The sequence below is a fragment of the Marmota flaviventris genome, chromosome 15 (genome assembly GCF_047511675.1).
Source record: "Marmota flaviventris isolate mMarFla1 chromosome 15, mMarFla1.hap1, whole genome shotgun sequence".
NCBI lineage: Eukaryota > Metazoa > Chordata > Mammalia > Rodentia > Sciuridae > Marmota > Marmota flaviventris.
The window spans coordinates 82,829,989-82,844,354 of record NC_092512.1 but is presented as its reverse complement, the minus strand read 5'-3'; the positions used below and the strand labels follow the sequence as shown (position 1 = coordinate 82,844,354).

At 36.2% G+C, this 14,366-nt stretch overlaps 1 protein-coding gene across 3 annotated transcripts in view; it reads left to right on the top strand.

Moving 5' to 3' along the window:
* Spidr (scaffold protein involved in DNA repair) overlaps positions 1 to 14,366 on the top strand; it is a 391,802-nt gene that overhangs the window by 270,089 nt on the left and 107,347 nt on the right. For all 3 annotated transcript variants that reach the window (XM_027932800.2, XM_071602380.1, XM_071602381.1), the window contains 2 exons: positions 209 to 404; positions 2,641 to 2,891. In XM_027932800.2, the coding sequence (XP_027788601.2) occupies positions 209 to 404; positions 2,641 to 2,891 (447 nt within the window). The remainder of the gene's footprint in view (positions 1 to 208; positions 405 to 2,640; positions 2,892 to 14,366) is intronic.

The following is a 14,366-nucleotide window of genomic DNA, read 5'->3' as shown; positions in this document are numbered from 1 at the left end:
GTCCTAGCTCTCTGTTTTTAGAGATGATAATTACTTCATCTCTGGCCTGGTTGTAGCTGTCCATCATTAGGGACAGCTGTCATTTCATGGACTGGCCTGGTTTTAGTTATCAATAACTGGTGTATCATTGCTCTTTGCATTTCTGATTTAGCAAAATATAAGAATTCAACATTGCAAATAAACTGTGAAATTTCTTTTTCTTCTCTAGGCAAAAACTTATTATCCCAAATGGAAGTTGCCCTGTTATTCTGAATACTTATTTCTGTCAGAAAGTTGTTGCCAAAGAAGATGCAGAAACAACTCACAAACTATACTGTCATGACATACTCCTTCCAAGAAGAAACATCACTTTGGCACAGATGTTTAAAATTAAGGATCTATCCAATAATTCACCTGAAAGTCAGGTAAACTCTCATTGGCCCAGAAGTTTTGTGCTTGTAATCACATTGGTCGCTAGATTTTAATGGACCTAGGATGTTCACTTTTTAACCCCCCCCCCCATAGATAAAGTTAGAATATCTTATTGTTGTGCTTAAAGATAGTATCATTCAGGTCAGCATTTGGTTGTGGTTTTCTTACAGTTTTTTATCTTTCTAGTTATGTATTTTTTAATCTTTATTCTAATGTATTAAAAAGTATGAAAGTATTTTCTCTGTTCATATCTTGTAACTTAAAATGTTGTTTAAGCCCTTATTTATTTAAAATTTTTTTTTTCATAAGAGCCATATCCCTTGAGTCCCTTGAGATAGAAAGAGCTGTATAAGCCTGAGATTACATGTTAAAGGTTGATTTTTGGAATTTTTTTGGCCCTGAGCCCTAGTCATCTGCCAAGATGAATTTAGAGAACCACTAAAATTCACTGAATGAGAGCATGATGTGTGCCCCAGGGACATGCTCAGCTCTGAGAGTCAGTGTTGCTGCCAGTGCTCTGGCTTCAATCTCAGTGGGTTACGGGAATCACCACAGAACAGAATGCTGAGACTGATAGGGTAAATAAGAAAGAAAAGTAGACAAACTCTCGCCCTGTTTTTTATCATATAATCAAGCAAAAAATCTCCCATTGACTGTTAAAACAAGTATCTGAAGGGGTTTATGTGAAAAGGAGAGCACTTTTATCAATTTAATTATAACATTTTAAATATGGCTTAAATGGGGTTGGGGTGTAGCTCAGTGGTAGGGCACTTAGCTAGCTAGCATGCATAAGGCCCTGGGTTCTATCCCCAGTGCTACATAAAAAAAATAATAATAATGAAAAATAATAAGAAGAAGAATGATCATACACATATATAAATATAAAACAAATATATTATACATGTATTTACTTTATAAATATATATTATAAATATATAATGTGTAAATAATATATTAAAAATAAACATTAAGTAGATGTACTCATTAAAAACATGGTTCAAAGTACATTTTGGGGGGGCTAGGATTGTGGCTCAGTGGTTGAGTGCTTGCTTCGCATGCATGAGGCACTGGGTTCGATCCTCAGCATCACATAAAAATAAAATAAAGATACAAAAAAAAGTACATTTTTTGTACTTCCATTTTTTTATTAGTTCTTTTTAGTTGTATTTAACATTAGGATTCATTTTGACATAATTATAAAAGCATGGAATATAATTTGCTTTAATTCAGTCCCTAGTAATTCCCCTGTCCCTTCCCTCCTCCCTTCCCCGTTCCCTTCCCTGTATTCATCTGATCTTTCTGCTAGTTACTTATATGCTTTTTTAATTAGTGCCTTGTGGATATACATAAAGATGAGATTCACTGTGGTATATTCATATGTGTATATAGGAAAGTTAGATCAGATTTATTCCACTATTCTTCCCTTATCCTGTCCCTCCTTCCTCTCCCTTAATTCCCTTCCTTTACCCCATTGATCTTTCTTCTATTTTTATGGAATTCTCCCCACCTTTTCTTATCTTTTTTTTTCCTTCTTCCATAGATCAGAGAAATCATTCAATCTTTAACTTTCTGGGTCCAGCTTATTTCTCTTAGCATGATATTCTTATAACAGTGTCAATGAGGCTGCCATGTAGCATATTGGTTAAGAACATGGACTCTGGAATCACATGTCCTGGTTCAAATCTTCCCCCAACCACTTTGTGCTAGGTGACCTTGGGTAGTCTCAATTTTCCTTATAAAATGGTCATAAATGCTGTTGTCTCCCACACTGGATCATTGTGAGGATAAGGATATTAATATGAAAAGGACAGATTATATAGAGTTGTTTGGAGGACACGTGAGCATGCAAAATGCTTCACCTTAATAAGCACTTAATAAAATGGTTAATTTTCATCAAACCTCAGTCATTCTTTTATTTTGTATTTTAGTTTTTCAAGTTGAATTCACTACTTCTGAAAAGACAATTTTTTTAAATTACCCTGAGGTGTTCAATAGCAGAACTATTCGTGCTGTGATCACATTGGTATGGAACACTCAACCGCCCACACTGCTCTTGCCCACCTTCCCCTCCTCAGCAGGATATGGAGGCACATACCACATGTTTCTTTCTTTTATCTTTATCATTCCTTCACTGTACTGCAGATCTATTGGGAGATTGCTTAACAGTGCCATTTGGAGGGAAGAATGGTGTTATAAACTGAAATAGCTTTCTTTGCATGTCTTGGCCAGGTTGTATGTAGTGACCTGACCACCACAGGCACAGAATGGACCAACAGGCACGAAAAGGCAAAGCAGCACTTCACAGCTGAATCCCCCCTTAGGGATTCTCTCCTGGATGTGGTGGAAAGCCAAGGAGCTGCCCCATGGTCAGGAGTGGGGGTCCAAGTAGTGGTGCAGCGAGTTTACTCACTACCTGGCAGAGATGGCACCGGAAGCCAGCAGGATACTAGCTCAGGGCATGCTGATCTACCTGGGCCCCGGTGAGTAATTGCATGGCAAAGTTCGAGCATGGGTGGGGAGAGTCAACTAGACAAAGGGTTCAAGAAAGGGGGACTCTGCCTCTAGCACTTTCTAGGCTGTATGGATTATTGTTATTTATATTTTTCTTGTATCAAAATTTGGGACAAATGATATGATGAAGAATTTTATCTGCTTATTTATTTATATAAAAAGTCTAAAAATTGAAGTTGTTACCTTAAGTTTTACTTTAATGGCTCATATTATTGAAAGTAATATAAAAAGTAAGATATATTGTTATTATTCTAGAAAAGCCAAGACATACGACCACCATACCTAAAAAGACCATTTAACTACATTGTTTTATAAGTCTTGAAAACCTGAGTAAATATAGCAATTAAAAAATCTGTGGCTTTCAGAGGTTGCCGTTTCAAACATTGAACACCAGCGATGCCTAATAGAACTTCTGCTATGATGTAAGTGTTATATATAACACTGGGTTTGCAGGAGCCTCTGACCACATGTAGTTAATTGTGCACATGAAATGTGGCTACTGCTAGAGATGTAGAGTGCACTCCCTAACCACCAAACTAAACAATCTGTTTTCATATTTCTTCTGTAAAACAGTTCTTGATGGTCCTGATATTATCCAAGGTCATTTGGTTCAATTTCTTCTTAGCCTCATCTTTCTACTGCTAATTTTAATTAAATACTGAACGTTTATGTACTTTGCCAGTCTTCCTGTTCCCATTCTGACTTACTGCAAAGGGTAGAATATTATAAGGGCCCATGAATTACATAGCTAGTGCTTATTGTTCTTTACCATATACACAGAGATATATAGAAATTGGAACTTGACTAAAGGGAAGCTAAGAGAATCTATCTTAACCTTCTCTGTTTTTAAAAGAGTTTTATTAACTCCCATTTGTATACAGTATGTCAAAATTCATTATGCTATCATGTATAACTAATCAGAACAAATTTTAAAAAATAAAGTTTAAGATATAATATGTCCAAAACTAAATAAAATAAAACATATATAAGTTACTAAAAATTAAAAAAGAGCTCTATTGATAAAGCTCACATCCCATAAATATGATCTATTGAAAGTGTACAACTTAATGATTTTTAATTATATTTATTGAATTATTCAATCATAATTATAATATGGGAACAGTTTTGTGATATGCCCCCAACAAAAGAAACCCCATACCAGTTTACTGCCAAGCCCCTATTCTTCTCAATTCCTGACAACCACTGATCTAATATATTATATTTCTACAAATTTGCCTATTCTGGGCATTTCATTTAAGTAGAATCGTATAGTTTGTATTCTTTGGTGACTGATTCTTTTATTTAGCATGTTTACAAGGTTTATTCCTATTGTAAAATATATAAGTGCATCATTTTTGGCCTAATAATAACATATTTTAGGAATATACCATACTCTATTAGTTGATGCACATATGGGTTGTTTCCACTTTTTGACTAATATGAATAGTGCTATTGTAAACATTTGTACAAGTTTTTTGTTTAGACATGTTTTCAGTTCTGTTGGGCGTATAATTAAGAGTAGAATTGCTGGGCCATATGGTAACTCATCGTTTAAACCTTTGAAAAACTATTTTCCAAAATGGCTGCACCATTTTACATTCCTGCTAGCAAGGTATGGAGTGTTCCAGTTTCTTCATGTCTGCTATAAAATTTATAGCCATCCAATGGGTTTGAACTGGTATGTCTAGTGGTTTTGATTTGTATTTCCCATAGTGGTTTTTATTAGTGATGTTAGGCATTTTTTCTTGTGTTTATTGGCTATTTGTATATTTTCTTTAAAGGAAAGTCTTTCAAGTCCTTTGCCTGTTTTTTTTTTTTTTTTTTTTTTTTAATTTGGTTATTTTTATTACTGAGTTGAGTCCTTTATATATACTGGATACATGTTTCTTATCAAATAGAATTTGTAAATATTTTTCCTACAATGTATTTTTTCACTTTTTTTTTTTGAGAGAGAGAATTTTAATATTTATTTTTTTAGTTTTCGGTGGACACAACATCTTTGTTTGTATATGGTGCTGAGGATCGAACCCGGGCAGCGTGCATGCCAGGCGAGCGCGCTACCGCTTGAGCCACATCCCCAGCCCTATTTTTTTCACTTTTTGATAGCATCCTTTGAAACACAAAGGAGGTTTATAATGTTCACAACATCCAACATCTTTTTTTTTTTATTATTGTTATTGCTGCTTATGCTTTTGGTATTAAATCTAAAAAACTATTGCCTAATCCAAGGTAACAAAAAATTCTGTGTTTTCTTCTGAGAGTTTTATAGTCTGTGCCCTTACATTTAGGTCTACATTTGGAGTTAATTTGTGTTTATGGTCCTGCATTATGGGTTGGACCCTCCCAATAGGTAAGGATTATATATATATTTTTTAACTCTTTTAATTTGTTCTAATTAGTTATACATGACAGTTGAATACATTTTGACACATTGTACACAAATGGAGCACAACTTATCATTCCTCTGGCTATGCATGGCGGGGAGTCACAGCAGTAGTATAATCATACATTCTATAGGGTAATAATGTCTGTCTAATTCTACTGTCCTTCCCACCCCCACAGTCGCTCCCCTCTCCTCACTCACTCTGCAATATCCAAAGTTTTTTCATTCTTCCCTACCCCCGCCTCCGCCCCCAAATATGGATCAGCATATGCATATCAGAGAAAGCATTCAGCCTTTGGTTTTGGGGGGATTAGCTTATTTCACTTACATGATATTCTCCAGTTCTATCCATTTACCTGCAAATGCCATAATTTCATTTTTCTTTAAGGCTGAGTGATATATGATTGTGTATATGTACCACATTTTCTTTATCCATTCCACTGCTGAAGGGCATCTAGGTTGGTTCCATAGTTCAGCTATTGTGAATTGTGTTGCTATAAACATTGATATGGCTATGTCCCTGTGGTATGCTGTTTTTAAGTCCTTTGGGTATAAACTGAGGAGTGGGACAGCTGGGTCAAATGGTGGTTCCATTCCAAGTTTTCCAAGTAATCTCCATACTGCTTTTCAGATTGGCTACACCAATTTGCAGTCCCAGCAACAGTGTATGAGTGTGCCTTTTTCCCCACATCCTGGTCAACGCTATTGTTGTTTATATTCTCAATAGCTGCCATTCTGACTGGAGTGAATTGAAATCTTAGAGTCGTTTGGATTTGCATTTCTCTAATTGCTAGAGATGATGAACATTTTTTATATGTTTGTTAATCAATTGTATTATTATTTCTTCTTTCTTCTTTTTCTTTCTTCTTCTTCCTCCTCCTCCTCCTCCTCCTCCTTTTTTTTTTTTTTTTTTTTGGTGTTAAATTTTTGAGTTTTTTATATATCCTGGAGATTAGTGCATGTGGTAAAGATTTTCTCCCATTCTGTAGGCTCTCTCCTCATGTTATTGATTGTTTCCTTTGCTGAGAAGAAGCTTTTTAGTTTGAATCCATCCCGTTTATTGATTCTTAATTTTACTTCTTGCACTTTAGGAATCTTGTTGAGGAAGTCAAGTCTAAGCTGACATGATGAAGATTTCGGCCTGCTTTTTCTTCTATTAGTCACAGGTTTTCTGTTCTAGTGCCTAAGTCTTTGATTCACTTTGAGTTTATTTTTATGCAGGATTTTGATAGAGGTTTAATGTCATGTTGCTACATGTAGATTTCCAGTTTTCCCAGCACCACTTGTTGAAGAGTCTCTATCTTTTCTCCAGTGTATCTTTTGGAATCTTTTAGATAACCATATTTATGTGGGTTTGTCTCTGTCTCTTCTGTTTTGTACCATTGGTCTACATGTCTGTTTTGGTGCCAATACCATGCCGTTTTTGTTACTATTGCTTATAGTTTAAGCTCTGGTATTGTGATGCCTCCTGTTTCATTCTTCTTGCTAAGGATTGCTTTGGCTATTCTGGGTCTCTTATTTTTCCAAATGAATTTCATGATTGATTTTTCTAGTTCGATGAAGAATGTCCTTGATATTTTAATAGGAATTACATTAAATCTGTATAACACTTTTGGTAATATGTCCATTTTGACAATGTTAATTCTGCCTAACCTAGAGCATGGGAGATCTTTTCATCTTCTAAGGTCATCTTCAATTTCTTTCTTTACTGTTCTGTAGTTTTCATTGTAGAGGTCTTTCTCCTCTTTTGTTAGATTGTTTCCCAAAGTTTGTTTTTTGTTTTTGTTGTTTTTGTTGTTATGTGTTTTGTTTGTTTGAGGCTATTGTGATGGGGTAGTTTTCCTAATTTCTCTTGCAGTAGATTCATCACTGATATATAGAAATGCGTGAGATTTATGGGTACTGATTTTATATCCTGCTACTTTACTGAATTGATTTATTAGTTCTAGAAGTTTGGGGGTGGAATTTTTTGGATCTTCTAAATATAAAATCGTGTCATTAGCATATAGTGATAGCTTGAGTTCTTCTTTTCCGATTTGAATCCTTTTAATTTCTTTTATCTGATTTTGCTCTGGCTAGAGTTTTTAGGACTATGTTGAATAGAAGTGATGAAAGAGGCCATCCCTGTCTTGTTCCAGTTTTTAGAGGAAATTCTTTCAATTTTTCTCCTTTTAGAATAATGTGGCCTTGAGAGCATATCTATTTAGCATAGAGAGCTTTTACAATATTAAGGTACGTTCCTACTATCCCTGGTTTTTCTAGTGTTTTGAACATGAAGAGGTGCTGTATTTTGTCAAATGCATCTATTAAGATGATCATGATTCTTGTCTTTAAGTCTATTGATGTGATGTATTATGTTTATTAATTTCCCTAAGTTGAACCAACCTTGCAACCCTGAGAGGAACCCCACTTGATTGTGGTGCATTATCTTTTCAATGTTTTTTGTATGTGATTTGCCAGAATTTTATTGAAAATTTTTGTGTCTATGTTCATCACAGATGTTGGTCTGAAGTTTTCTTTCCTTGATGTGTCTTTGTCTGGCTTTGGTACCAGGGTGATACTAGCCTCATAGAAAGAGTTTGGAAGGGTTCCCTCCTTTTCTATTTCATAGAATAATTTGAGAAGTATTGGTGTTAATTCTTCTCTGAAAGTTTTGTAGAACTTGAATGAGAATCTGTGTGGTCCTGGGCTTTTCTTGGTTGGTAGGCTTTTGATGACATCTTCTATTTTATTGCTTGAAAGTGATCTGTTTAAATTGTATATGTCCACATGATTCAATCTAGGTAGATCATTTGTGTCTAGAATTTGTTGATGTGTTTGAGATTTTCTATTTTATTTGAGTATAAATTTTCAAAAATAGTTTTATCTTCTGTATTTCAGTAGTATCAATTGTGATGTTTCCTTGTTCATCATGAATTTTAGTAATTTGCATTCTCTGTCTTCATCACTAAGGGTTTATCAATTTCATTTATTTTTTTCAAGGAATCAACTTTAGGTTTTGTCAACTTTTTGAATTCTTTCTTTTGTTTCAATTTCATTGGTTTCGGCTCTGATTTTAATTATATCCTGTCTTCTGCTGTTCTTGGTGTTGATTTGTTCTTTTTCCCGGGCTTTGAGATGTAGTGTTAGGTCATTTATTTGTTGACTGTTTATTCTTTTAATGTATGAGCTCAGTGCAATGAACTTTCCTCTTAGTACTGCCTTCATAGTGTCCCACAGATTTTCATATGTTGTATTGGTGTTTTCATTAACCTCTAAGTATTTTTTTATTTCCTCCCTGATTTTTTTCTACTATCCATTTGTAATTCAATAGCATGCTATTTAGTCTGCAGGTATAAGAGTAACTTATATTTTTTATTATATTGTTGATTTCTATTTTCATTCCATTATGATCTTATAGAATACAGGATACTATTTCTATTTTTTGTATTTTCCGAGAGTTGCTTTGTGGCATAACAGATGGTCTATTTTTTAGAACGATCCATGTGTTGCTGAGAAGAAAGTGCATTCCTTCAAAGATTCATGAAATACTCAATATATGGCTGTTCAGTCTAAATCATTAATTGTGTTATTTAGTTCCACAGTTTCTTTGTTTAGTTTTTGTTTGGAAGATCTATCCAGTGGTGAGAGAAATATATTAAAGTCACCCAGTATTGTTGTGTTATGGTCTATTTGATTCTTAAAATTGATAGTGGTTTGTTTGATGTATGTAGATTCTCCATTGTTTGGACAGTGTTTTGGGGCACATAGATTTACAACTTGTTACATGTTGTTGATGTAGGATCCCATAACCAATAGGAGTGAAATGTCCTTCTTTATTTTTTCCGACTAACTTTGGTTTCAAGTCCTCTTTGTGTGATATGAGGATGGAAACCCCTGCTTGTTTACAATCTATGTGAGTGATATGTTTTTTCCCAACCTTTCATCCTCAGTCTGTGGATATCTTTCCTAGGAGGTGAGTCTCTTGAAGATAGCATATTGATGGGTCTTTTTTTTTTTTTTTTTCAATTCCAATTTGCCAATTTATGTCTTTAGATTAATACTTTAGGCCATTAACATTCACAGTTAGGGGCTGAGGATGTGGCTCAAGCGGTAGCGCGCTCGCCGGGCATGCGTGCGGCCCGGGTTCGATCCTCAGCACCACATACAAAAACAAAGATGTTGTGTCCGCCAAAAACTAAAAAATAAATATTAAAAATTCTCTCTCTCTCTCTCTCTGTCTCCTTTAAAAAAAAAAAAAAAAACATTTGCAGTTATTATTAAGATATGATGATTTGTATTCCGGGTCATTTTGGTTTATTTTTGGTTTTTAACTAGAATTAATTTCTCCTTTGATTGGTCTTTCCTTGGTGTAATTTTTTTTTGTTGTTGCTTTTCATTTATTATTTCCTTTTTTTTTTTTCATTTCTTCCTCATGAAATATATTGCTGAGAATGTTCTAGAGTGCAGACTTTCTAGTTGTGAATTCTTTTATCTTTTGTTTATCATGGAAGGTTTTTATTTCATCTTTAAATATGAAGTTTAATTTTGATGTACATAAAATTCTCAGTTGGCATCCATTTTCTTTCATAGCTTGATATATGTTATTCCAGGACCTTCTGCCTTTGAGGGTCTAGGTTGAAAAATCAGTTTGGGGAAATTTTCTGATATTATGTCATTGAAAAGGTTGTGCATTCCTTCATCTATTCTGATAAATCTTAAATTTGGTCTTTTTATGTTGTCCCATATTTATTGGAAGTTCTATTGAAAGATGTTTTGTCTTCTTTGTGTGGTTGACTTTATTTTCAAGAGTATATATTTTGTTTTCATTGCCTGAGATTCTGTCTTCTAGGTGGTCTAGTCTGTTGGTGATATTTTCCATTGAATTTTTTATTTGGTTTATTGTTTCCTTCATTTGAAGATTTCTGATGATTCCTTTTTATAATCTCTGCCTCTTTATTGAAGTGACCCTTCACTTCCTGTATGTTCTCTCCAATACCATCCTTTATTTTGAAGATCAGTCTAAATATGTACCTTCTAAAACACATTCTCTGACATTTCTTCTACTCTGTTGTCTGTGGATTCTGTTGTTGGAACATCTTGGTTTATTTGAGGTAGTTTTTTCATGTTGTTTGTGTGTCTTCCCATCTAGCAGTGTGGATCTGAGGCAGTAAAATTTCTTCCCTGTAGTCTTATAGTGTCCCTGAATGCTTCCAGTGCCTCACCTTTAAGGGGGAGACAATATTAACAGCACCCAATGCAAACAATATACAACCTTAATCCAAATAGCTACTATTAAGACATCTACAGTTTTGTTGCAATAAACAAAAATGATGTGTTCAATTATTGCCTACAGTATAAATAGTAAGTTTTCTAAAAGGATTTACCGTTTCAAATGATGAACAATAAGGGAACAGAAGTAATGTAAGATGTGATTTTTATGAGGAAGAAGGAGAAAAGATCAGGTAAGATGTATAGTAAAAGTGAGGGAGGAATTAATAAAGGTTGGCTGTTAGTATTAAAGAAGTGAGAGAATTCATAGAGATGGGTGAGAAAAAAATATAGATTTTTTTTAAAACTGTAAAAATATAAGAATACACAACAAAACTATTATACTATTCAGACATCCCATTCCTCAATATATTGATGCATGAAAAATATTTGGAGTCAAAGATGCTGGAGATGTGAGAGAGAAAGGAGTGAAAAAAAAAAAAAAAAGAAAAGTCTCAATGGGAAATTGAATGAATGTTTCCGTTGGCTTTCAAAATTTTTCTCAGCTTCCCTTCTCTGCAGATAGGTGGGGCTATCTGAAGTTTGATGGTAGCTCCAGTCTGGTGGGTGCTGGACCAGTGGTTGAGCAAACTAATAGCAAGATGCTCTCACACCCTATTCAAATCTTCCCACCTGTTGTAGACCTCTCCTTCTTCCCCATGCACTTCAGGACTCACTAAGCTGGAGAGAGCCAGTTTTCTCCAGTTTCTCCAATTTGTGCTCTTACCAGGAGAACTGCCCCTAGTCTCTGACTTTCCACAGACTTGCCAGACCCAGACTGTCCCACACAAACCCAGCTTCAATCTGACAGACCTGGACTTCAGCTTCCCCAGGCTCTATCTTGCTGCAATCCCAAAATGTCAATGCCATTTCAACTTGCAGAAAGACCACTAGGAATGTGCTCACACAAAGGAGAGACCCTGCAAAGGGGCAGCCAGATGGTGGCCATTAGCATACCCAGTAGAAAGACCTCAGGTGTAATCAGACCTGCAGGTACCCCAACAGTATATCTCCAGGCCCTGGCCAGTGTCCCCAGACTGAGGTGGTCACACCTTCGAGATGGTGGTAGTGACAGCAGCAAACCTACAGGCCCTGGTCACTGTTCCAAGATGGCAGCAGCCCTGCATATCCAAACCTGCGAGTACAATGGACTTCCAAGCAGCAGAGGGCAGCGGGCGATGCGCTGAAATTCGGTGGGTGAAAGGCAGGCAGTGAGCAGGCAAATGGCAAATGGCAGAAGATCAGTGGCGATCAAAGAGTGAGTGATCTGTGATTAAAAGGCAGGCTATATGCTGGCAGAGGGCGGTGATCAAAGAAGAGGAATTGGGGGTAAACATCAGGGGATCAGCAGGCAGCCATGACTGCCTCACTGAGAAACAATGTTTCCTCTGCTCTAGTTCACCATCTTGGATCTCCTCCAGGATTATATTTAATAGTAGCAGAAGTAGTATCTACTGTTGCATTTTCTGGAAATACTATGTCCCCAAATATGTTTCAGTTAAATCTATCATTTTGGGCACTTATTACAATGTATACTACATTATGTCCTTTTATGCATGTCATTTCTTCCCTTCTGAATGGCAGATAATTGATCCATTTTTCTGCCCCTTATCCCTTTTTTAACACTTTTATTGTTTTATTAGTCTAATGTGAGGATACAACTGATTAAAATTTCAAATGTTTCATGGAAAAATCAAAGGTGTAGAATATTTCAAAGCAATTATGTTCACGTAGTTTAAATTCTCATAATAATTGATGTTCTCGATTATAGCTACATACTTTGAACATCTTTAGTAAATGTATGGATAACATGAAAACAGCAGTGAAATTTTCCATGTTCTTTTCCAATATATTATACCAGTAATAGACTTTAAGGAAACAGTGAAAGGGAATGACAACAGCCTAATGATGTAAGTATAGGCAGTTATGGTAGTAAAGTTTTGATACTATAATGAAGATAGCAAAAGTAATTTTCCAGGATCATATCCTGACATATGTGCAACCTTAATTCTAAGTTTGCATCTTAACCTGGCCGGGGTGATTTTCCAGCACCTGTTCTCTGTCGAGATCAAGAATGATTTCAAGGTGACCCTATATAAAAGGCATGGAATTTTCCCCTCACAGTTCCTGCCCTCTTTTCCCTGGAAACTTTCGCTCTTTAAAGAAGCTAGAGATCTGGAACTGTCTGTATTCCTACTCTCAGGCCTGTAGCTGCACCCTGGAGCAGCATTCTGGTCACACTAGACCTTTCCTAACCAGATTGCAGCTCTGGAATGTTCTTTGCTGAGATGACAGCAGGGAGAAGAGCCACAGGAGATATCACGCAGCCTGGCAGTATCTGCGGGGGTGACCAAATGCAAGCCCACAGCTCTGTGGCCAAGAAGCACAAATAGCATGAGATCAAGCCTGACCTAAGGTGACTTCTTGCCCCCAGTGAGCTGCTATACCTGGCTGTTCCTCTCCTGTGTTTGCATCTGTCAAGTGACCTACTCTGCCTTGTCTCTCAGCATTTGCTAGACCCAAAGTACTTAGTGTAGCCAGCTGGCTGTCTTGGTAGTCTTACCCTTGTACTGATTTTTTGCCTCTCAGGTTCTAAAGAGCTTGACCCAGATGAGCTCCATCTCCACATAAAGCTGAATTAAACAGATCCTCCCAAGCAAGTCTTTGAACAAACACCCTCCTTCCTGAGAGAGACTGTGAGTGCCTTTAGAATAATCCCACATGAGTTTTCTTTATTTCCCTCTTCCCATTTAACTATAAATAAACCCTCTGAAATCAGGGACTATGATTCATCTAGTTTTGGTACAGGACATATGCTGGCAGAGGCCGGTGATCAAAGCAGAGGAATTGGGGGTAAACATTAACAAAAGTACATGCCAATGGGGGAAAAATAGTGGCTGTGTGAGCAGCTGAGTAAGTGGAGTGAGGTTGTATGTTCCCCTTCTTTTTTCAGGACTAATCATACCATGGAGTTGCACTACAAATGCTGCTATCAGGGAAGCCAGTAAGGTGGAAATTACCAAGAATACTCTGCTTTAGGACAAAAGTGAAGTCTAGTTATTCCAGTCAGATAAAAGGTGAAACCCTTGGGACCAGAGTTCCTAAAGAGTGTTCAGTCGATGTAAAGGAGCAGGCAAGGGGGCAATAAGGAGGGACCCTTAGGTAAGTGACAAAGGAGGAACAGGATAGCTCTTCAGTGAAGAATTTTTTCCATATTATTATATTGGTACTATATAATCGTACATAAGGTGGGATTTATTATTACATATTCATACATGCACACAGTATAGCAATACAATTTGGCCAATATCATTCCTCATTATTTCCCCTTTCCCTCTCCTCCTCCCTCCCTCTGGTCCCTTTCCTCTCAGATACTGATCTCCCTTTGATTTTCATGAGATGCCCCCACCTTTCTTTTCCTTTTTCCTCTCTAGCTTCCACCTGTGAAAGAATACATACAACCCTTGACTTTCTGAGTTTTGCTTATTTCACTTAACATAATGCCCTCAAGTTCTATCCATTTTCCTACAAATGATTTAATTTCATTCCTCTTTATAACTGAATAAAAATATATTGTGTAGATATACCACATTTTCTTTATCCATTTATCCACTGATAGATACCTAGGCTTGTTCCAAGATTTGGCTATTGTGAATTGTGCTGCTATAATCATGGGTATGTATATATCACTATAGTATGCTGACTCTAATTCTCTAGGATAAATTCCAAGGAGTTGTATAGCTAGATCATATGGTGGTTCCATTGCCAGTCTTTTGAGAAATCTCCATACTGATTTCCAAGGTGGTTGTAC